Below are 21,817 nucleotides of genomic sequence, written 5' to 3'. Positions count from 1 at the left end.
CGATAATAATATCCTCTCTGACTACCAAGCAGGCTTTAGGGTCGGGACAGGCACCATAGAGCAGGCCTTCAGATTGTTCCTCCTTTATTGGAAGGTTGTACTTCTTGGAAAGGGCAGTCTCTATCTTGCCTTCATCGACCTGAAAACAGCTTTCGACCTTGTCCCTCGCGACACTTTGTGGCGTGTTCTGGCCAACATGAATATCCCTTCTTATTTGTTGGCCTTATTAATGAAACTACATGAGGGAAATTACGCCCAAGTGCGATGGGGGTCCCAGGGACAGAAAACGGAGCGAATCCCAGTGAACAGGGGCGTCCGCCAGGGATGTGTTCTTGCCCCTACCCTATTCTCACTTTATGTGAATGGTGTAGTGGATCATCTGAAAAAAGTTCCTTCTGATGCACCATCCCTGGCGGGCGATCGTATTCCAACTCTCCTGTTCGCGGATGACACTCTCCTGCTGTCTAAATCACCAAAGGGACTGCAAACTCTGCTTGATAGCTTTCAAGCTTTCTGTAGTGCTAGAGGCCTTATTATAAATACTTCCAAAACCAAGTATCTAATCATAAATCCACCTAGGAAGTTAGGGCGGCCCCCAGTTTTGAATTCGGTTCCCCTAGAGCTGGTGAAAGAATTCGATTACTTGGGTATCCGCATTACAGACACCATGTCCTGGTCATCCCATCTACGAAAAATGCTACTAACCCACAAGAGGGTTACTGGCGCTCTTCTCAGGGAACATCGATCCTCCACGTCCCGGCCAATAGCTCCAGCTTTGGACATATATAAAGCAAAAGGTGTGAGTTCGGCACTCTATGGTGCCGAACTATGGGGCTTAACTAATACTGATGAGCTTGCCAAGTCCGAATCTAGATTCTATAAGGAACTGCTGGCACTCCCACAGAGCACCCCTTTAGTACCGTTACTAATGGACCTAGGGTGCCACTCAGTGACACACTTGGCAAAAGTACGCCCCCTACTCCTATGGGCCCGGATTTGGCGGACCCCTGAGTTAGCTAAATATGCGGAGGGTCTTTCCGACATATTATCCATCCCTTCCTGGCATAAAATTAAATGGTTGAAAGAAGTCAAAGTTTTGCTTTATGATATCGGCCTCAAAGATGCATGGGACAATAAAACTTCCCCCCCAAAAGCAGAACTTAAGAAACTCTACTGGAGTTGGGTGATTGCAAAAAGAAACTTTAACTCTCTTGGCGGCAGCAGAACTATTGAATTCCTCACGATCAAAGATGTAGTGTGCTACGAGCCTTACCTTGATATAATACAAAAGCCGTATGATCGATCTCTTTACATCAAGTTCAGGATTGGCACCCTCCCGGTTCGTGAGCTGACCGCACGCTGGAAACCACCCTCCCAGACGTCACCATATTGCCCTTTTTGTGAGTCCTTAATCGAGTCAATCGCACATGTCCTATTTGCTTGCCCGAGATATAAAATCCCAAGATCCTATTGGCTTACTCCCTTATGCAAAACTCTGGGAACACGTGACCATTGTACAGCTTTGCGCATCTTGAAATCAGATGCTCGACCTTTTTATGCTTGTGTTCTGTCGAAATTCTTGAGGTGGTCCTGGCTGCTAAGAACTAAAGCCCTTGTAGCCCTTAGCCAAGTTGGATGATTCATTTCCCCCTCTGTATATATTTTCCTTTTAAATTGTCTTGTTTATATGTCTATATGTACTTTTTAAAATTTTGCTGTTATCTCGGGATGCATGGTTGTTAACGCATTTTTTGCGGCTTGTGTCTATCTTGTATGTTATACTGTATGCGCTTTTTAAGATATGTTTTTTTATCGAAATAAAGCTTATTTCAATTCAAAAGCGGGGGATTTGGGTCCTACTTTATTGTACTCATTTTGGAGATGGGGGAAGCAGATCCGCTCTCAGGCTTTGGAACTGTTTTTTGTTGATTCTTTTTCAAATGTAATATTCAAGCTGTCTCTAAGACACTGTCTTTGTGTTAGGTGATTACACTCATAGGGGGCGGCAATGATGCTGGCGTCAAGCAGGAGTGTCCAAAACAGGGGCACAATGAAGTGTGAGATCTCTGCAGCTGGCTGTCATCAGCCTTCCTGAAGCAGTAATGAGAGACAAAAGGGCAGGTCCTGCTAAAATAATTCCCGTCCTAACAACAAAAACTGCTGTCCGACCCATCACTATTACCATATACTCAAAGGCAGTGCACAGGAAGAACTAATCAGCAGCGCTTTGCTAGTAAGGACTTAAACTTCATTTCTAAGGGCAGCCCTGTCTCCGCCCTCACTCACTTTTAATGTCTGGATCTCCACCCTCAAGCCACAGAAATGCAGTCAATGCACTTCCATTGTCTTGGAAAGCTGTATCCATCCTCCATCTTGTGCCGGAAGGATACAAACTGGATGCCACTGGCCCCACTATTCAGACTCTCACTATACACAGATTCCTATTACCACACATGTGCTGCACATCCACTGTACACACGTGCACTGGATATGCACACGGAAGGTTAGCACATGGGACTGGGGCTCACACCAAAGCAGTACAATAGACTGCACTCTCATCGGACATGGAAAGAGGTCTGGTCATAACTAATGATCCACAAAACGTGGTACGCTGCCACCACCACATTAGGTGGCTAACTCAGGACAAGGGAAGTAGTGTCATCTCGGTCATGAGTGCGCGCTTGGCGCGCCCCTCCACATCAGCAAACAGGTTCTGAACCTCACTTTATCAAGGATGGGCCAAGGATTCTGCACAGGTTACAGTAGCGGATTACACGGCCAGGCAAGGTCAGGATACCAGTTTCACATACAGTCGGGCACTCACTGTGGGCATACATGCCTGTTTATCAGTCTGAAGACATTCCCGTCCTAACATACCCTATCGTACAGATCACTGTCTACCTTCTGTGGCTTTCCCTGGTGCAGGACATTAACTACCCAATCACGCTCTGGGACTCAGTTGGTAGAATTTTCACATTGCCAACAGATCCCCCAACTCCCTGTCCTGATGAAGACCGCTACAGAAGTCCACAAAGGGTAGAAACACTGTGGCCAGAACATGACGGAGAACCATGGTTGGCATTGGCAGTCGCCCCTTACCCTAATGCAGGACATTATTTGTCCAGTCACTCTCTAGGATGCAGATTGTGAACAGGTCCTGTAGCTGAGAACTCTGTCCTGACGAAGACCCTTATAGGTCCACAGAGGGTCGAAACAACAAGGAAGAGGACTCTGAATTTAAAATTGACTATGAGAGGGGCTTCCTTTAAATCAACAGTGAAGCATATAATTGATATGCCCCCCCCGCTGATGTCACAAAAGACTTTTCCTTCATCTTGGGGTTAAAGGTTCCTGTATTGTATCAAACTCACAGAACGTTAATTAATCATGGTAGTGATGAGGTATACGTTTCTCAATTTAATAACATAAACTTTCATTATTACAATTCTGTATGCAACATATATGCCAATAATATTAAAAACGTAGCAAAATATGCTGCATATTAGATTTGTCATGGTTCACACCTTTAAATATCTCTAAAACAATTAATGCAAATGTGTTGTTTCCTTAGAGACTATGACTGATCCGTGTTTCTTCAGCAATTTCTTTAAGATGACTTAATTGGCACTAGCTGTATACTAGTGCCCAGCACAGGAGCAGAACCCTCTACCTGTATATAAGTGACACATCACAGGACCACAACCCTCTTACTGTAAACTAGTGACACAGCACAGGAGCACAACTGTCTACCTGTATACTAGTGACAAACCACATGAGTGACATACCTCACCTGATAACACACAGGCTCCTGCTCTAAGCTACAGTGTGACATAACTCACCTGATAACACACAGGCTCCCGCTCCAAGCTACAGTGTGACATAACTCACCTGATAACACACAGGCTCCCGCTGTAAGGTACAGTGTCACTTACCTCACCTGATAACACACAGGCTCCAGCTCTAAGCTACAGTGTGACATACCTCACCTGATACACACAGGCTCCTGCTCTAAGCTTCAGTGTGACATACCTCACCTAATAATACCCAGGCCCCTGCTCTAAGGTACAGTGTGACGTACCTCACCTGATAACACACAGGCTCCTGCTCTAAGCCACAGTGTGACATACCTCACCTAATAACACACAGGCTCCTGGCTACAGTGTGACATACCTCACCTGATAACACACAGACTCCTGCGCTAATTCACAGAGTGACATACCTCACCTGATAACACACTGGTCCCCACTCCAAGCTACAGTGTGACGCACCTCACCTGATAACACACCGGCTCCTGTTCTAATCTGCAGTGTGACATACCTCACCTGATAACACATAGGCTCCTGGCTACAGTGTGACATACCCCACCCGATAACACACAGGTTTCTAGCAACAGTGTGACATACCTCACCTGATAGCACACACAATCCTGCCTTAAGCTACATGGTGACATACTTCATATGATAACACAGGCTCCTACGCTACAGTGTGACATACCTCACCTGATAACACACAGGCTCCTCCTCAAAGCCACAGTGTGACATACCTCACCTGATAACACACAGGCTCCTGCTCTAAGCCACAGTGTGACATACCTCACCTGATAACACACAGGCTCCTGCTCTAAGCCACAGTGTGACATACCCCACCCGATAACACACCGGCTTCTGCTCTAAACTACAGTGTGACATACCCCACCCGATAACACACCGGCTTCTGCTCATAGCTACAGTGTGACATACCCCACCCGATAACACACAGGCTTCTGCTCTAAGCTACAGTGTGACATACCTCACCTGATAACACACCGGCTCCTGGCTACAGTGTAACATACCCCACCTGATAACACACAGGTTCCTAGCAACAATGTGACATACCTCACCTGATAGCACACACAATCCTGCCTTAAGCTACATGGTGACATACTTCACCTGATAACACACAGGCTCCTGCTCTAAGCTACAGTGTGACATACCTCACCTGATAACACACAGGCTCCTGCTCAAAGCCACAGTGTGACGTACCTCACCTGATAACACACAGTCTCTTATCTCAAGTTAAGAACAGATTTCTAACCAAACTCCTCACCCATCTCCTATAGGAATTGCTTAATTACTGACAGAAACTAGTTCAGTAACATTGATTTATCTTGTAGTTCTCCATTCAATAACAGAATACACATAATTTTTTTATGATTCTGAATGGGAAATAACCACACCAGTGATTCCCCCTCACTCTGAATGAGAGTCTTAGTAGGACTCACCCTGTGCGTCTCCTTCTGGGCGAACATTTCCAGTGTGCTGGCAGGACAGGGGCAGCCTGCACACCACGCACATCCTCTCTTTCATCCCAAGGGCTCCAACTTCCCGCCCCCCATTTACATTCTATTGTGCTAGTCACATCCACTCACACTTGACTTCAGCCAGTCTCCACTCAGCCTGTCTCTGGGTCTTTGACTGTCTCTGCCTGTGGTGGGTTCGCTTCCTTGCACTTTCTTCATGGATCTAACTTCGCTGCAGCCTCACAAATTCTGACCTCCCAACAGTTTGTGAGGTGTCTGAGGACAGGGGGAGGCCAGAGTGGGAGAAGGATGGAAGACAGTAGAAGGGAAGGTAGTAAGAGGCTGCAGTTCAGAAATTAGGAAAAGCACATTAGTGGTCTGATATTTGAAGGAACTATCAACCCCTCCACCCTCACCCCTCCCTCTGAACTCCCACTCTAGGGGCAGCTTTTAGGGAGCTTTTTAATATCTAACCAGCTCTTGTGTCTTTGCTTCTGACAGGACAAGTTAAGAACTGAGAAGAATAAAATTGAATCTGGGTTTGAAAAACTGCGGCAACTCCTGAAAGAACACGAGCAAACACTTTGTGAAAAACTGGAGGAGATGGAGAAGAAAATTACCATGGTAGAAAATGCAAATATCACCAAACTGTCCAATCAAATCACCTCTCTCAACGCCCTGATAACAGTAATAGAAAAGAAGTGTGAGGAGCCAGCGTGGGAACTCCTGAAGGTGAGAGATCAATCAATCAATCAATCAATCAATCTACTTGGATTTGTAGAGCACGGCTAATCGCCCGTGAGGGTATCCAGGCACTGGGCTCTTGCTGGGATCAGTTGAAAAGCCAGGTCTCGATTCCTTTTCTGAAATCAGGGAGAGAGGATGATGTTCGGAGGTGCAGGGGAGGTCGTTCCAGGACTTTGCAGTAAGGAATGAGAAGGAACATCCTCCACTGTTAATTCGGCGGATGTGGAGAGTGTGAGTGAGGGCGAGGGAGGTGAAGGGCAGGTGTCTGGAGGGTTGGTGGAGGTTCAGGCGTTCGTTGATGTATGCTGGCCCTTGGTCGTGGACGGCCTTATAGGCGTCGGTCAACATCTTGAATTGGCATCTTTTCTGGATGGAGAGTCAGTGGCGGCTCCTGAGTTGGGGGTGATATGGTTCCTCCCGGGGAGGTCCAGGATGAGTCTGGCAGGTGAGTTCTGTGTCATCTGGAGTCTCTTCAGGAGTTGGATGATGAGTCCTGCGTAAAACGCGCTGCCGTAGTCCAGCCGGCTGGTGACTTGAACTTGAGTGACAGCTTACCTGGTGTTGATGGGGAGCCTTCTGAAGATCTTTTGGAGCATGTGGAGGGTGAGGAATCAGACGGAGGAGACTGCATTGATATGGTCTGGTGAGTTTGCTGTCCAGGATGATGCTGAGGTTTCGTGTGCGATCTGTCGGTGTGGATGTGCGTCTGAGTTAGGAGGGCCATCGGGTGTCGTTCCACAGAGAGGTCTTATTCTCAGAAAATCAACACTTCCGTCTTATCCATGTTGAGCTTCAGGCAGTGGGTCTTCATCCAGTCGGTGACGATCGTCATGCAGTTGTGGAAGTTGGTCCTGGTGGTGGAAGGGTTTTCTGTGAGCGAGAGGATGAGCATCGTCTGTGTAGGATATGATGTTGAGGCCGTGGGTTCTGACGATGTTGGCCAAAGGCATCATGTATGTGTTGAACAGGGTGGGTCTGATTGAGCAGCCTTGAAGGACGCTGCAGATTATGCTCTTGGGTTCCGAAGCGGAGGGTGGTTGGCAGATCTTTTGGGAACGTCCTGTGAGGAAGGATGTGATCCATTTGAGGGCGTCTCCCTGGATCCGGATGTGGCGGAGTCTTTTGATGAGGGTGTGGTGAGATACGGTGTTGAACGCTGCTGAGAGGGATCACGGCCGTTGTCTCTCCACGGTTGAGGAGGGACCTACTGTCATCGGTGGTCAGGGCAGTCTTGCTTCTGTGGTTGGCGTGGAAGCCAGTTTGGGAGGTGTCCAGCAGATTGTTGTTTGGAGTTCATGAATAACCCTGGGCAGACAACTACGCTACGCTCGCGAAGTTTGCGTAGTTTGTGCTACTTCGCGCTACGCGAATTGCACGTAGCACAGTGCAAAATCGCGTAGCGTAGCGTAGTTGGCATTTTTTGCTCGCCCTGCGGTCCTCAACGCCAAGATGGCGACCGCGAGTGAACAAAATGACATCCCGGCGAGACTTTTTCCTCGTTCGCGATCAGCAACATCAAGTTGCTGATCGCGAGCGTGGAAAATAAACCTTCCAGTGAGATTCTCAACGTGGGGAGGACAGGTTTCTCATTGCGAGTGGTCGCGTATGCTCGTGACTGCTCGCAATGAGAAACTACCAGTTCGCGTTGAGAAAGCTGCCGCTCGAGTAAAAATCTACTAGAGCGGCAGAAAACGACAGCTCGCACTGTGCAAGGTGCCGTTTTCAATGATTGCACAGTGCGGACAAGCATCCGGCACTGTGCAATCATGGCGAACAGCGCACTACGCAGTTCGCGTAGTGATACGCGGATCTCGCGTAGTGCGAAGTGCACTTAACGTAGCTACGCGTAGCGCTACTATGCGAACTACGCCCAGGGTTATTCATGATGGCTGTGGTGCTCTGTGTGGTGAGCAGTTTCCATGTGGTGAGCGGATGGTTGGGTGTGGCATCAGTTGACATGAGGAGGCTGTAGAGGTCTTTGTTAATGCAAAACTCCAGGCAATTCCAGTTACAGTAATTAACATGGAAATGAAAGAGAAAATTGTGAAAAAAGCTGAGCCAGCATCTTAGAGAATTGAAAAAAAACAAAGTCCTCCTTTTCTAAGAAGTTTGAAAATATTTCTGTTCTAAACAGTTACTTTTTTCCTGAGACAGATGGCCACTTACGTTTGCGTTCACCGATCTTTTTTTAGGGTGAACGGCTATATAACTAGCCATTTGGAATAGGTAATGACAAACTCACTGTTTTTTTCCGCCCCAGATAAAGATTGAGATTGAGACAGAAAACTCTTTAGTTTGAAGAGTGACAATTTTATTTCACATGTAACCCTTGGTCATATTACAGAGTGTGTGACATGAAAGTCCGCAAATTGCTGCCCGCCAGGAACAGAAATTTGATGTATAACTCGATTATCATGAAACCATGAACGGCAACCAAATTCCTCACCAATTTGGCTCAGGGTGGGATTAGAGCTATAAACCTCCTCATTGTGGTCATATGCCGTCACTTTTGACAGTGATGCTCTGCTCTGATAGGTTGATTAGTTTACAGCCCAGAAGCTTCATGAGAAATAGCTCCATGTAAAGGGCACTAGATGAGGGTGACAGAGAGCATCCAGGACATCCCTCCGAGGGTGAAGGAGAACATCCCTCTGAGGGTGACAGAGAGCATCCCTCTGAGGGTGAAGGAGAGCATCCCTCTGAGGGTGACAGAGAGCATCCCTCTGAGGGTGACAGAGAGCATCCCTCCGAGGGTGACAGACAGCATCCCCCCCGAGGGTGACAGGGAGCATCCCTTCGAGGGCGACAGGGAGCATCCCTTCGAGGGTGACTGAGAGCATCACTCTGAGGGTGAGAGAGAGCATCCCTCTGAGGGTGACAGAGAGCATCCCTCTGAGGGTGACAGAGAGCATCACTCTGAGGGTGACAGAGAGCAACCCTCTGAGGGTGACAGAGAGCATCCCTCTGAGGGTGACAGAGAGCATCCCTCTGAGGGTGACAGAGAGCATCCCTCCGAGGGTGACAGAGAGCATCCCTCCGAGGGTGACAGAGAGCATCCCCCCCGAGGGTGACAGGGAGCATCCCTTCGAGGGCGCCAGGGAGCATCCCTCCGAGGGTGACGGAGAGCATCCGTTCGAAGGCCACAGGGAACATCCCTTCGAGGGCAACAGGGAACATCCGTTCGAAGGCCACAGGGAACATCCGTTCGAGGACCACAGGGAGCATCCCTCCGAGGGTGGCAGAGAGCATCACTCTCTGGTTCCACAGCCAGTTCTGAAACAGTCTTAGTTGAAGTAGTTTATAATGACCATGACCTGTCAATGTTGCTACAAACATGTAATTTACCAGTTAATCCAAACACACGTTCAAATGCCATTTCTGCTTCTAGGAAAATAATAGATAGTAAAGCTATGTTTCCCTGGGTGACCAATTTGGAAATCAAGCCAACCATCACCAGTGTAGCTAAAGGTTTGGCGTATAGTTTTGTCCAGTAAGACCCACAGTCCAGGGGAGGCTCATCCGTCTCACAAGAGAGGACCACTCTTGCCTCCTGCTAGAATGATGGACCCGGACCCATTGATATGACCTTGCGACTCAGTCTAGGATGCTCTCCCGTGACCTTTTGCGGTAGCCTCTCTTACAGATACAGGAAGATGACTCCTGACCTGGTGATGAGCCTCTTGTGTCAGTCATGGACGGTGGCCCATGAACTGCTGATGAACTCAAACGGTCCTGTATGTTTGGGTTGTCTGATGATCGTGGTCCTGGGCTTGCTACTTCCCACTACGGCAGTAATTCTACTATCTTAGAATTTCAATAGACAATACACAGATGTGGGGAGAAGTACCCTCAAAGAGCGTAGAATTTTAGAGAGACATGTAAATAACAAACAATATGGTTATTAGGTATACAAAAAAAAAAGTCAATGTTTACTAGAAAGAAATTTTTTTGACACATCCTGAATCATTTTGAACTTAAAACACCATTTACATCATTGATGGTCATGAATTACCATGATAGTCTTATGCTCAGGTCTTCCTAAAAGCTCTGATGTCACAGAGTATTATATCACAAGTGCTGGTCCTCTGAGAGTGGTCTACGAGGTGTAGTCATTTGCTGTGAATCAATATAGCAGCTGCAGCGCACACTGGGGTTCACGGCTGTAAACATTGAACCAATAGTGTTTCCCAATTATTTCTTCAATTGTTTACATACTCTCTTAGAGTTATTATCTATTTATAGTGAGGACACTTTTACTTTCAATCTGGTGTCATCCTCTAAACAGTGCGCTTGAGTCCTTATTCTGACATGAACGTGTAAATTAGCCACTCTGCATGCAGGTCATAGGCAACTTGTCATAAAGGGTAGAATACTCGAAATCCTCTGTTCATGCCTGGTTATAGAGGGTCTCCCATCTCAGCCTCTTCACTCCAACAGCGCACCCCATTCTGGGAGGAATGAATCCCGTGATTGGCAGGAGTTTCACAGAAGCAGATCCTGTAAAAGTCCATAAGTGGTCACAGTTCTTTGTTCTTCCTGGGCGGGTGTGACCTCATTTCCTAGATGGCTTCCACTTACACGCACTCCTAAACTACTCCTTCTGCCGGTACCTCCACCTTTTGCAGGGCACTCTTCTAGTGCTCATTCTTCTTGTACCTCCTCCCCCGGCAGAGAACTCTTATAGCACCCCATTTGCTTGTACTTCCTACTGCAGGCCACTCTTATGGTTCCCCTTCTGCCTTTTCCTCCTCTTGCAGGGCACTCTTCCACTACCCCTTCGGTTTTTGTTATGTTATGTTAGGTGATATTTATATAGCGCACTGACACCAAAGTTTTCCTGGCGCTTAACCACATAAGAGAGATAACGGAACAAGATGAAAAATAACAGTAAGCTGACTAGCAAGGAAGAGGGAAAAGGGAAGTTTTTAGCAGTTTCCTAAAGTTGAGTGGGGAGGGACTCGACTTGATAGAAAGAGACAATGAGTTCCAGAGGGACGGGGCCAGAAGCGCAAAGCAGCGGCCACCGAACTTCTTGGTTTTAACTCTGGGAACAGTCAGTAGGTGAAGATGAGCAGAACGTAGGTTACGTGATGGTCGATGGGCCGTAACTAAAGATTGCAAGAAAGCAGGACTGGTGCAATGAAGGGCTTTATAGATAATACACGCCACCTTAAAAGCTGCCCTTTGTCCAACTGGCAACCAGTGAAGTTGCTGTAATAGTGATTTTGCCGACTGCCACCTAGAGAGTCCGTAAATGAGACGGGCCGCCTGGTTCTGAACGACCTGAAGGCGGTGCAGTTAATGCAGGTGATGAAAGTAAATGGCTGATCTTACGGATCTTCCTAAGCTGGTACATGGAGGAGGAGATGACAGCCTCTACTTGGGCTTTTAGCGAGAGATCTGCATCAATTATCACGCCAAGGCTTTTCACTGATTTAAGCGGGACCGGAAGAGGGCCCAATTAAGTAGGCTAAAACTGCGGACCCCAGTGAGCAGAACTGGAGCCAGGGAGTAGTAGTTCAGTCTTCCCCGGATTCAACTTTAGTTGATTAATATTCATCCATTCCAGTATATGAATCATGACAGAATGGAAGGTCTTAGCAGCATTAGGGGAATTGAGAGGAAAGATGATTTGTAAATCATCGGCGTAATTATACACCGTGATATCCCAGTTCCTAAGTGAGTGGATGAGAGGACCAATCAATCAATCAATCACTTATAAAGCGCGCTACATACCCGTAGGGTCTCAAGGCGCTGGGGGGGGGGGGGGTGCCGCTACTGCTCGAACAGCCAGGTCTTCAGCTTCTTCCTGAAGGAGAGGTGGTCTTGGGTCAGGCGCAGGTCGGTCGGGAGGGAGTTCCAGGTCTTGGCGGCCAGGTAGGAGAAGGATCTTCCTCCTGTAGTCGCTCTTCGGATGCGGGGGACGGCGGCGAGGGCGTGGTTGGCTGATCGGAGGTGGCGTTTGGGAGCGTAGAAGTTGACTCGGCTGTTGAGGTAGCTCGGGCCTTGGTCGTGTAGGGCTTTGTGTGCGTGGGTGAGGAGGCGGAAGGTGATTCTCTTGTTGACGGGGAGCCAGTGAAGGTCTCTCAGATGTCCGGAGATGTGGCTGGATCGTGGGATGTTGAGGATGAGTCTGGCTGAGGCGTTCTGGATCCTCTGGAGTCTCTTCTGGAGCTTGGCGGTGGTACCGGCGTAGAGGGCGTTACCGTAGTCCAGTCGGCTGGTGACGAGGGCCTGGGTGACGGTCTTCCTGGTCTCTGTGGGGATCCACCAGAAGATCTTCCGTAGCATGCGTAGGATGTTGAAGCACGCCGAGGAGACGTTGTTGACCTGCCTGGTCATGGAGAGGGAGGAGTCCAGGATGAAGCCCAGGTTTCGTGCATGGTCCGTCGGTTTGGGTGCGGTGCCCAGGGCGGGAGGCCACCAGGAGTCGTCCCAGGCGGAGGGTGAGGAGCCCAGGATGAGGACCTCCGTCTTGTCCGAGTTTAGTTTCAGGCGGCTGGACGTCATCCACTCGGCTACCTCTTTCATCCCTTCGTGCAGGTTGGCTCTGGCGGTGGCGGGGTCGTTGGTCAGGGAGAGGATCAGCTGGGTGTCGTCGGCGTAGGAGATTATGCTGAGGTTGTGTTTGCGTACGATGGCCGCGAGGGGGCTCATGTAGACGTTGAAGAGGGTGGGGCTCAGAGATGATCCTTGGGGGACGCCGCAGATGACTTCGGAGGCCTCTGACTTGTACGGTGGTAGGCGGACTCTCTGTGTTCTTCCGTCGAGGAAGGAGATGATCCATTCCAGCGCCTTGTCCTGGATTCCGATGTTGCTGAGGCGCCGTACTAGGGTGCGGTGGCAGACCGTGTCGAATGCCGCGGAGAGGTCTAGGAGGATGAGGGCCGCTGTTTCTCCATTGTCCATCAGGGCTCGGATGTCATCGGTGGCGGCGATGAGGGCGGTCTCGGTGCTGTGTTTGGCTCGGAAGCCGGACTGTGAGGGGTCGAGGGATCCGTTCGTCTCGAGGGAGGCGGCCATCTGCTTGTTGACGGTCTTCTCGATGACTTTGGCTGGAAACGGGAGAAGCGAGATGGGGCGGTAATTCTTGAGGTCGGTGGGGTCCGCTGTTGGTTTCTTGAGTAGAGCGCTGAGTTCGGCGTGTTTCCAGCTCTCAGGGAAGATGGTGGTGTCGAAGGATGTGTTGATGATGTCTCGCAGGTGGGGTGCGATGACAGCGTCGGCCTTGTTGAAGACGTGGTGAGGGCAGGGGTCGGTCGGTGATCCGGAGTGGATGGAGTTCATCGTGCGGATGGTGTCTTCGGTGCTGATCGGGGTCCAGGCGTGGAGGGTGGTGGTGGGGGGGGGGTGGTTGGTCGGTCATGGTGTGCGTTGGTTGGTTGTTGAAGCTACTGTGTATGTCCGTGATCTTGTTGTGGAAGTATGAGGCGAGGGAGTTGCAGAGGTCTTGCGATGGGGTGATGTCGTTGTTTCCTGCGCTGGGGCGGAGGTAGAGGTTGAACAACAGCGGTGTTTTTAACTTCTCCTTCAGCGGTGGTTTTTAACTTCTCCTTCAGGGCACTCTCCTATTAATCCTTCTGTTCGTGCCGCCTTCTTCTGAAGAACACTCTAGGATCCCTTCTGTTCATACTAGCTCCTCCTGGGCACACTTCCAGCATCCCTCCTGCTCATACCTCCTCCTCCTGGGCACACTTCCAGTACCTCTTCTGCTCATACCTCCTCCTCCTGGGCACACTTCCAGTACCTCTTATGCTCGTACTTCCTCCATGGGCACACTTTCAGTACCTCTTCTGCTCGTACTTCCTCCTGGGCACACTTCCAGCATCCCTTCTGCTCGTACTTCCTCCAGGGGCACACTTCCAGTACCTCTTCTGCTCATACCGCCTCCTCCTGGGCACACTTCCAGTACCTCTTCTGCTCGTACTTCCTCCTGGGCATACTTCCAGTACCTCTTCTGATCGTACCTCCTCCTGGGCACACTTCCAGTACCTGTTATGCTCGTACCTCCTCCTGGACACACTTTCAGTGAATCTTCTGCTCAGTGAGTTGGTCTCTTCCACCGAGGAGGGTTAGGGCCCAATTCCCTTGCACCGCTCCTTACTTACCAGTCAGAAGGGCTGATGACCTCACAAGGCAGGCTTCTCACTTGGGGTTGTAATCCACCAATCACCTTTCTCCAGCAGACAGCTCCTCTATTCAATAGGCAGCCTACAGCTCTCCTTGCAGGGGTCCTTTCCAGGTTGCCCTCACCTGTAAGGAAGCAGCAATCCGGGATCTGGGATCCTGGCTCTGGAAATGGAATATTTATCTCCATCAGTGCTTTGTGGGTCTTGACACAGGTCAAAGAGACTCCTGGCACAGTGACCTGGGTTTCTTACTTGTATTAGTCCTAGTTTTTAGGGCTCGCGCCCTGCGTTGCACTGCGTAGCAGTGCTCGCGCAGGCCAGTGCCCTTTTGTCCGGGGTTTGAAAACGGACACTGGAATCGCATACGCTTGTGCGTGTGCTTTTCCTTTTGGGTTCCGCTATTGGGCTTTGTGTGCGTGTTTTTTTTAAACAGAGCACGCAATAGGCCAAATGCGGGCGCATTGCTCCGCCCATGGCCTATTGGTGTCTGTTACGCGCACCAAAGCCCATATGTTTTCAATTGTCGTGCCCAGACACGGGTGCGATAATTGAAAACACATATGGCTCACAGTGGTGCGCGCGTGCTCCACTCGCACGCGTGTTTTTCTTTTTACATTAGCGATCGCTCTTGCAATCGTTTTTTTTGTTTGCCTGCCTGACCCTGGTTTTTTCTTGGTTCGGAGCCGCGGACACACACGCAGCTTCAGATAATTTAGTTCTTAGATTTATATTAATCATAAATAGATTATATTTCTGTTTACTGCGGCGTCGTGCTGTACCCATCTGTGGAAAGGTTAGTGATGGCATCCGCATGCAGGTAGGTACCAACGCTGAACACTGGAGCGGAAATGTCTCGCGGCTTGCTGCACGGGGAGGAGGAAGGAAGGGGGCTGGGGAAGTATAACGTCTCTATCGTGGATGACTGACCTTTGAGAAGTGTCATGGGGATCGTGAACTCTGACCCTTGCCTTGACGCGGTCTGTGGGGGAGTGCCCTCAATCCATTATCAATAAACACATCGCTGGCGCGTGGCACCGTGGAAAATACTGCCTACCAGGCATGGCCCAGCGCTCTTTGGTTTCCTGTACTCTCGTTGGACGTTAGGGGATATTTTTCTTCCACTAGCAGTTGGGTAACAACGCTTCGCTCATTCATCACCCCTAGCTTCTCTCACCGACCACAACCATAGCAGAACGAACAGTTCAATTGAATTTGTCCTTGGGACAAGGGCAGGGTCGGACTGGGACAAAAAAGTAGCCAGGGGGAACCAAAATAAAAGTGTCCCCCAGTAGCTAAAATAAATGGCCCAAATTTGCAAATAAGGCCCGTTTTCAACTTGTAAAGACGCTGCATGATTATTTTGCAGGGTACGGGAGACAGCATGCGTTTGTATTTGCTGGCTGCAGGCAATGTTTGCTGTAATAATGGGAGCTTAACAGTAACTAGCATTGAAAATGCAATAGGTTTCGTTTTTAGGTCTCGCCTGACCCAGCGCATGCGCTGGTCTGGTGAGACTTATTGAGAGGGCTCCAGACAGTGCTACCAGGCCAGCCTAGAGCTACAGTGCATGTGTGCGGGCGCGCTCGCAGCGCTTTACCGCGATTACTTTCACTTTCGCGGCCGCACGGCCGCTTTGATATTTAATCGTGATCGCGATCACTTTCGCGGCCGCATAGCCAATAGGTCTCGCTTTTGGGACCTTATAAGTATTTAGTTATGCAACTGTTGCATAGCTAAACACTTATAAGGTCCCAAAGACGATACCTATTGGCTATTCCAATGCTTGTTTAAATGTTCTTGTAAGAGCATACAAAATCAGAAATGTGTAATTCTCGTAAACTGCACATATGCAATTGTGGCTGTCATTTAAAGAGGATATTTCCAAAATTAGAATTCATTGCGTTTTCCCCATTAAATCTATTGTGCGTTTAGTGGCATCGCTTCACAAGCGGTTTCTGTTGCACAGAGCATCATTTTTTTTTTTCTCTTGTTTTTCCTATTCTTCTAGGAGGGCTTGGCAGCTGCAGTTTGCTACCTTGCTGCTCCATTCTCATTTTTAAATGCACCATTCTATGATGGACATCCACCATTTTGAAGTGTTACAGTTAAATGAAAGCCACAATTGCAGCCTCATCATGAAGTATGAGTACATGCATGTTATCACAGAGCGCAGCGTCATGCTGGGGGAAAAAAGGTGCCTGCATCATGACTTTCTTTCAAGAGGCTGCTCGCAAGCCCATAAGTCGAGGAACAACGTTTACAACGCAACTGTTACAACGCACTACACTTACAACGCATTTTTTACAATGCAACATCCACTACAACGCATTCCATTACATAGCATGACACTACAACGCATTTTTAAAAACTACCTTTACAACGCATTCCATTACATCGCATACTACCTTTACAACGCATACCATTACAACGCATAATATTACACTACGCTATCCAACACATACCCTACTGTTGCACCCCCTGGAGTTAGAATAGTAATTTTTACCCCTATACTATCCAACACTTACCCTACTGTTGCACCCCCTGGAGTTAGAATAGTAATTTTTACCCCTATACTATCCAACACTTACCCTACTGTTGCACCCCCTGGAGTTAGAATAGTCATTTTTACCCCTATACTATCCAACACTTACCCTACTGTTGCACCCCCTGGAGTTAGAATAGTAATTTTTACCCCTATACTATCCAACACTTTCCCTACTGTTGCACCCCCTGGAGTTAGAATAGTAATTTTTACCCCTATACTATCCAACACTTACCCTACTGTTGCACCCCCTGGAGTTAGAATAGCAATTTTTACCCCTATACTATCCAACACTTACCCTACTGTTGCACCCCCTGGAGTTAGAATAGTTATTTTTACCCCTATACTATCCAATACTTACCTTAAATGCAATTTAATATTATGCGTTGTAATGGTATGCGTTGTAAAGGTAGTATGCGATGTAATGGAATGCGTTGTAAAGGTAGTTTTTAAAAATGCGTTGTAGTGTCATGCTATGTAATGGAATGCGTTGTAGTGGATGTTGCGTTGTAAAAAATGCGTTGTAAGTGCATGCGTTGTAAAAGTGTGCGTTGTAACGACATACATCCCCATAAGTCATCCTGCTGAGGGCTGAATTTTGGACTTTCTTTTTGACAGCGCGATTATTTCTTTGATATGGCTTCCTATCGGTGTGTGATTTCTGGGGGTATGTTCATGTATTTTAGGTTTTCTACAATCTTTCAAGTGAAAGGCTATATCTGTCTAAATCTATATCTTTCCATTTGTGCTTTGTAGTTGACATTGCCATTCAGAATCCTTCAATTGCCAAAGTTCTTATCTCTCAGATGAGTTGGTTTCCATTAGTCTAACCTCATCTTATCCTTTTTTTCTGAAAATGTTTGATTAGCCAGTAAAGGTTCTATGGCTTGTATTGCGTAAATCAAAGCAGTACAATACTTTATCCATCTTTTACTACTACTCCTAAATTAAGATCCACCAACTGAGAAATGTACTAAATAGATGAGGCAGCATTGCTTTTATTGTACATCTGCTGAAGCATTTTCATAAAATGTGCAAGTGGTCCAAGTAAAAGAAAACAAAAAAAACACCCTATATTCACATAACTGTATGAACTTGTTGCCCCTTATTGGCCCTCCTTATTCTGTGTTGTGCCATAATTGTGAGTGAAGGCTCTTGCTTAGTTTTCTTGTACCCAAAGTTCTTGTTAGTGTCTCAACAAGAGGATTTGCTTCTGATGTCGATGGCCGCTACTATAATGTCTTGGAAATAAGTCTGTTGTGGTGGAGAGACTGGTGGCTTAGTGGACTAATGCATCCCCTGCAGGGGCCTGTGTTTGACCTCATGGTCACCGGCGGGTCCACTCAGCCTTTCATCCTTCTGAGGTTGATTAAATGAGTACCATTCCGTTGAGTAAAACTAAACATTTGTTATTCTGCCCCAAGATACCCTTCTGGGTGAACGTGTGCTTCACAAATACACGTTATTATGTGATGGTGAATGGGTGAAGCCTCTGGATCAGAGGTCTTGAAACATTTTTTTCCTCTGAGCCCCCCCCCCCCCCTCTCCCCCTCCCCACAACAAAATATTTGAAAGTTGGGTCCCCCTTCGAAACTATGGCAAGGACTGGGGAGCGGATGGGCAGGGCTGAGTGCAGTGGGTCGGGCCTTATTAGATCATTTCATGGATATTTTGTCAGTAGCTCCTAATCCACAATAAAGCTGAAACCTACAAAGAGCAAATTCATCAAACCTACTGACCAACACATTCTTCCCCCTTATCGGTGTGTTGTGTTCACGTGGCGCCAAGGCAGCTACACCTGTTGCACTAGTGGAGCGGCTCTGAGGACATGGGTCTCCTTCGCCAGCCTCCCACCAATGGCTGACCATCACTGCAGGCTTGAGGCAGGCTCTGCATCTTGTTTTTTGGCGGTTTCATTCAGCTCAAACTCTGCTCAGCGGCATTAGAGCGCTCCTTTACATTACACAGGGTCAGATTAATTTTGTTTTTAGGCACATGGAGATGGTGATTTGCCCACGGGACGTTGAGTTCACATCGGGAGCCAGTAAAGGCTTGAACTGATGGAGCCACTTGCAGCTCCGTAAAGGCTTTTGATTATTGAGCGGTAATTTGAGGGTGTCACCAGCTGAGTTTTTGAGGGCTTCTTTTTTTCAATGAACACTTATCAAAATGTTTCTAGGTGTAGTCTGATTACTTATTACTAAACTATATAGATAACAAACATTGGCATAGCCAATAGGTCTCGCTTTTGGGACCTTATAAGTATTTAGTTATGCAGCACAATATCCTTGGTGCAATAAAATCAACTGTAGCATGGCTAAGCACTTATAAGGTCCCAAAGGTGAGACCTATTGGCTATGCCAATGCTTGTTTTTGTTGCTAATCACAGGCGCGTTTTATATGCAAACCCTGTGCCTGGATTCACTTCACTAGAGCACACACTGCATTCCCACACACACAGTGCTTGTGACACACCTCACTAAGCACTAAGAAGAGCCCCCACCCATCCCCTCCCTGCTCCATTAAGGAGCCCTGCCCCTCCCTTTGTTGGCCTCGCTCTGCTTTCACTTCCGCTCTTTTCTGTCTCACCTGTTTCCTCAAAAAGGAATTGTGAGGGATGCAAGTGTATTACATCCAAGTATTTTAATCGAACAGTTGCCTTTATCTGCTCACATTAGCATACTTTAGTTTTTCAGACGTTGCACGAAGTTACATTGTCCAATTTAAAAGGACGTTTCGCACAGTATATTTCTACAATTGTATAGGTTTTTAGAGAGAGGTGTTAAGTGACTGCGAAAGCCCCTGCCATTAGACCTCCCCCCAACCCTACCTCCCGCCCGCCCCCTCCTCTTTGCCACAGCCTCACGCCTCTTGGACACCCCTCCAACTCACTTCAGAGGGAAGACCTGTGCTCCACAAGCACGTTCCATTGGATCGGACAGACGGCCGTACTCCTGCCCCAGGGCAGGGACATGAGTTTGACCCCGTGGTCACAGGCTTGGCTACTGTTGTGTTCCCGGCCTCAGCCTATCATCCTTGTGTGGTAGAGGAAGCATGTTCAAATTATTTGGGTAACAATCTGATATATCTCACAGCACCCAGCTCAAACAAGCGCCTAGAGGCCATTCTGTTTGAACTGCTGATAACTGAGCAGGTCTCACCACAACCGATCTCTTAAAGGCTCCGAGAGGACTTTCAGCTTGCCTGTCACTCAGTACTTCTGTCCGGTAAGCAGTCTGGTAGGAGAGAGTATGTGGCCTAACGGCTAGAGCAGTCGAACTTGAAGCTGGGGAACCGGTTGCGAGTATCAGCAGGGACGCTCAACATCCTGTGATTCTGGGCAAATCCCCGTGCACAACAACAACAAAAAACAAGCATTGGCATAGCCAATAGGTCTCGCTTTTGGGATCTTTTGAGTATTTAGTTTTGCAACGATGGGAGGGTGGGGGTGAATTGAAAGCAAAGACAGGAGGCTGGGAGAGAACTGAATGCAACAGTCGGAGGATAAGAGGAATTAAAAGCAAGAATGTGAGGGTAGGGGGATTAAAAACGATGGGACAGTGGGAAGTTTTGAAAACATGGTTGCCAAAACTAACGGTTCCAGCCTGCAGTAGATCACACGTGCATCAGGACAATCTTGTGGATTCGCAGATACTGCGTTAGCAGTTAGGGTGGGGTATATATCATCAAAGACAGATGCAATCCAACATATACACTTTGCAATATTACTTATGAAACTCCATCTACTAAATGTTGATATTTATCTACAGCACTTTGCTTCAGACTTGTTGGCGCTCTATAAATCGATTCATACTGCACCAATAAGCGGTTTACTATATGACAGGAGGCTGTTTAACAGAAACGCCACCCATTGGCGAGGCTGCAGAATGCCCAGAGGCCCGGGGATTGTGTGTGAGGGTGCAAATGGGGCATTTCCCTGATGCCAACGAAGTGTAGTATAGCGTACTTGACGTTCCAGCAGGGAGCTCATGGCAGCTGCGCTAGGGTATTCCGGGGTGCAAAAGGGACCCTAGGTGGCGGGGGAGTGGGGGCAACGGAACACAGAACTACAGGACTACTAGGGTAGCAGGGGGGCTCAGGTTGCAGGGGATATCAGCAGAGGGCTCGGAAAAGCCCAGAGGCAACAGAGTGGCTCGGTCCGAGAAGAGCTGAGGAAGGAAGGGGTCAAAAGACCACAATGGCTGCATAAAGGTGAGAGGAAGACTGAGCCTGGGTGGGGTGGTAGAGTGCTGGAAGGGCGCGGGAGCAACTAAGCAGCAGGATGTGCGTTAGTCTCAACAAAACGGAAAGGATGGCGCTTTGTTCAGACAGAAGGAATGAAGCAATGGTGATTAAAAAGAAAAAAACCTGGTGCGTGTCCCAAGCCTCGGAGTGCTTCGACTACTTTGTCAGTGAGTGACTCGAGAAGCCTAGCTCAGTCGGGCATTCAAACGCTGCTCTGACGCGGCCAATGAGACGGCAGCATTCATGCCACTTCAACTCAACTCGGCCACGGAAATGACGTCTCCTGAAAGCAGCTGTTCGCATTGGCCATAGAATTATAGCAAGTACCAGTGCCTAATTTGTAAACAAGCGCAGCCCAAGGATGGCGCTTTGTTCAGACAGGAGGAATTAACTAATACACGAGGTCTCGAATGCTCGAGCTAAAAATATGAAAGTGCCTGGTGCAAGTTAAAAACACATGAACATGCACGGCGATGCAAGTTAAAAAACATGAAAGTGCACGGACCAAGTTAAAACAAGACAAGTCCGGCGGAGCGTGGCGCGCGCGCTTGGCGGGGGCGGGGGAGCGCATTCCAGGCGGGGGAGCGGACCCTTTGAAGTGCTGCCAAACGTATTGCATGGCGGCACGATGCGCGTGATTGTGCGTGTGCTCGCCAGGCAATCCGCTTTTGGGAGCACTTTTGGGAGCCCCTTACAATAGTCTCGCTTTGCGATCACTTACGCGATAGCAAGGCGAGACCTAATGAATGTGCAGCTTGTGCTTCGGGTCAAGTTCGAGCTATATAAAACTCCGTAAAAGTATTATAATTCTCTCCCTATCACTAACACACAATTCGTCCCTGCCCGTAGAGGACATTCCGTTTCAGGGCTAATTAA

General features: G+C 48.3%; 1 protein-coding gene across 1 annotated transcript in view; it reads left to right on the top strand.

The window, feature by feature from the left end:
- The window catches only part of LOC146869553 (E3 ubiquitin-protein ligase TRIM39-like), a 112,722-nt gene that overhangs the window by 25,342 nt on the left and 65,563 nt on the right, over positions 1-21,817 (top strand). The window contains exon 3 of the mRNA XM_085604775.1: positions 5,780-6,010. Coding sequence (XP_085460901.1) covers positions 5,780-6,010 — 231 coding nt within the window. The remainder of the gene's footprint in view (positions 1-5,779; positions 6,011-21,817) is intronic.

The sequence above is a fragment of the Triturus cristatus genome, chromosome 1_1, assembly GCF_964204655.1.
Source record: "Triturus cristatus chromosome 1_1, aTriCri1.1, whole genome shotgun sequence".
In the NCBI taxonomy this organism is placed as follows: domain Eukaryota; kingdom Metazoa; phylum Chordata; class Amphibia; order Caudata; family Salamandridae; genus Triturus; species Triturus cristatus.
The sequence above is the reverse complement of the archived record's forward strand: the minus strand, read 5'-3'. Positions and strand labels throughout refer to the sequence as shown.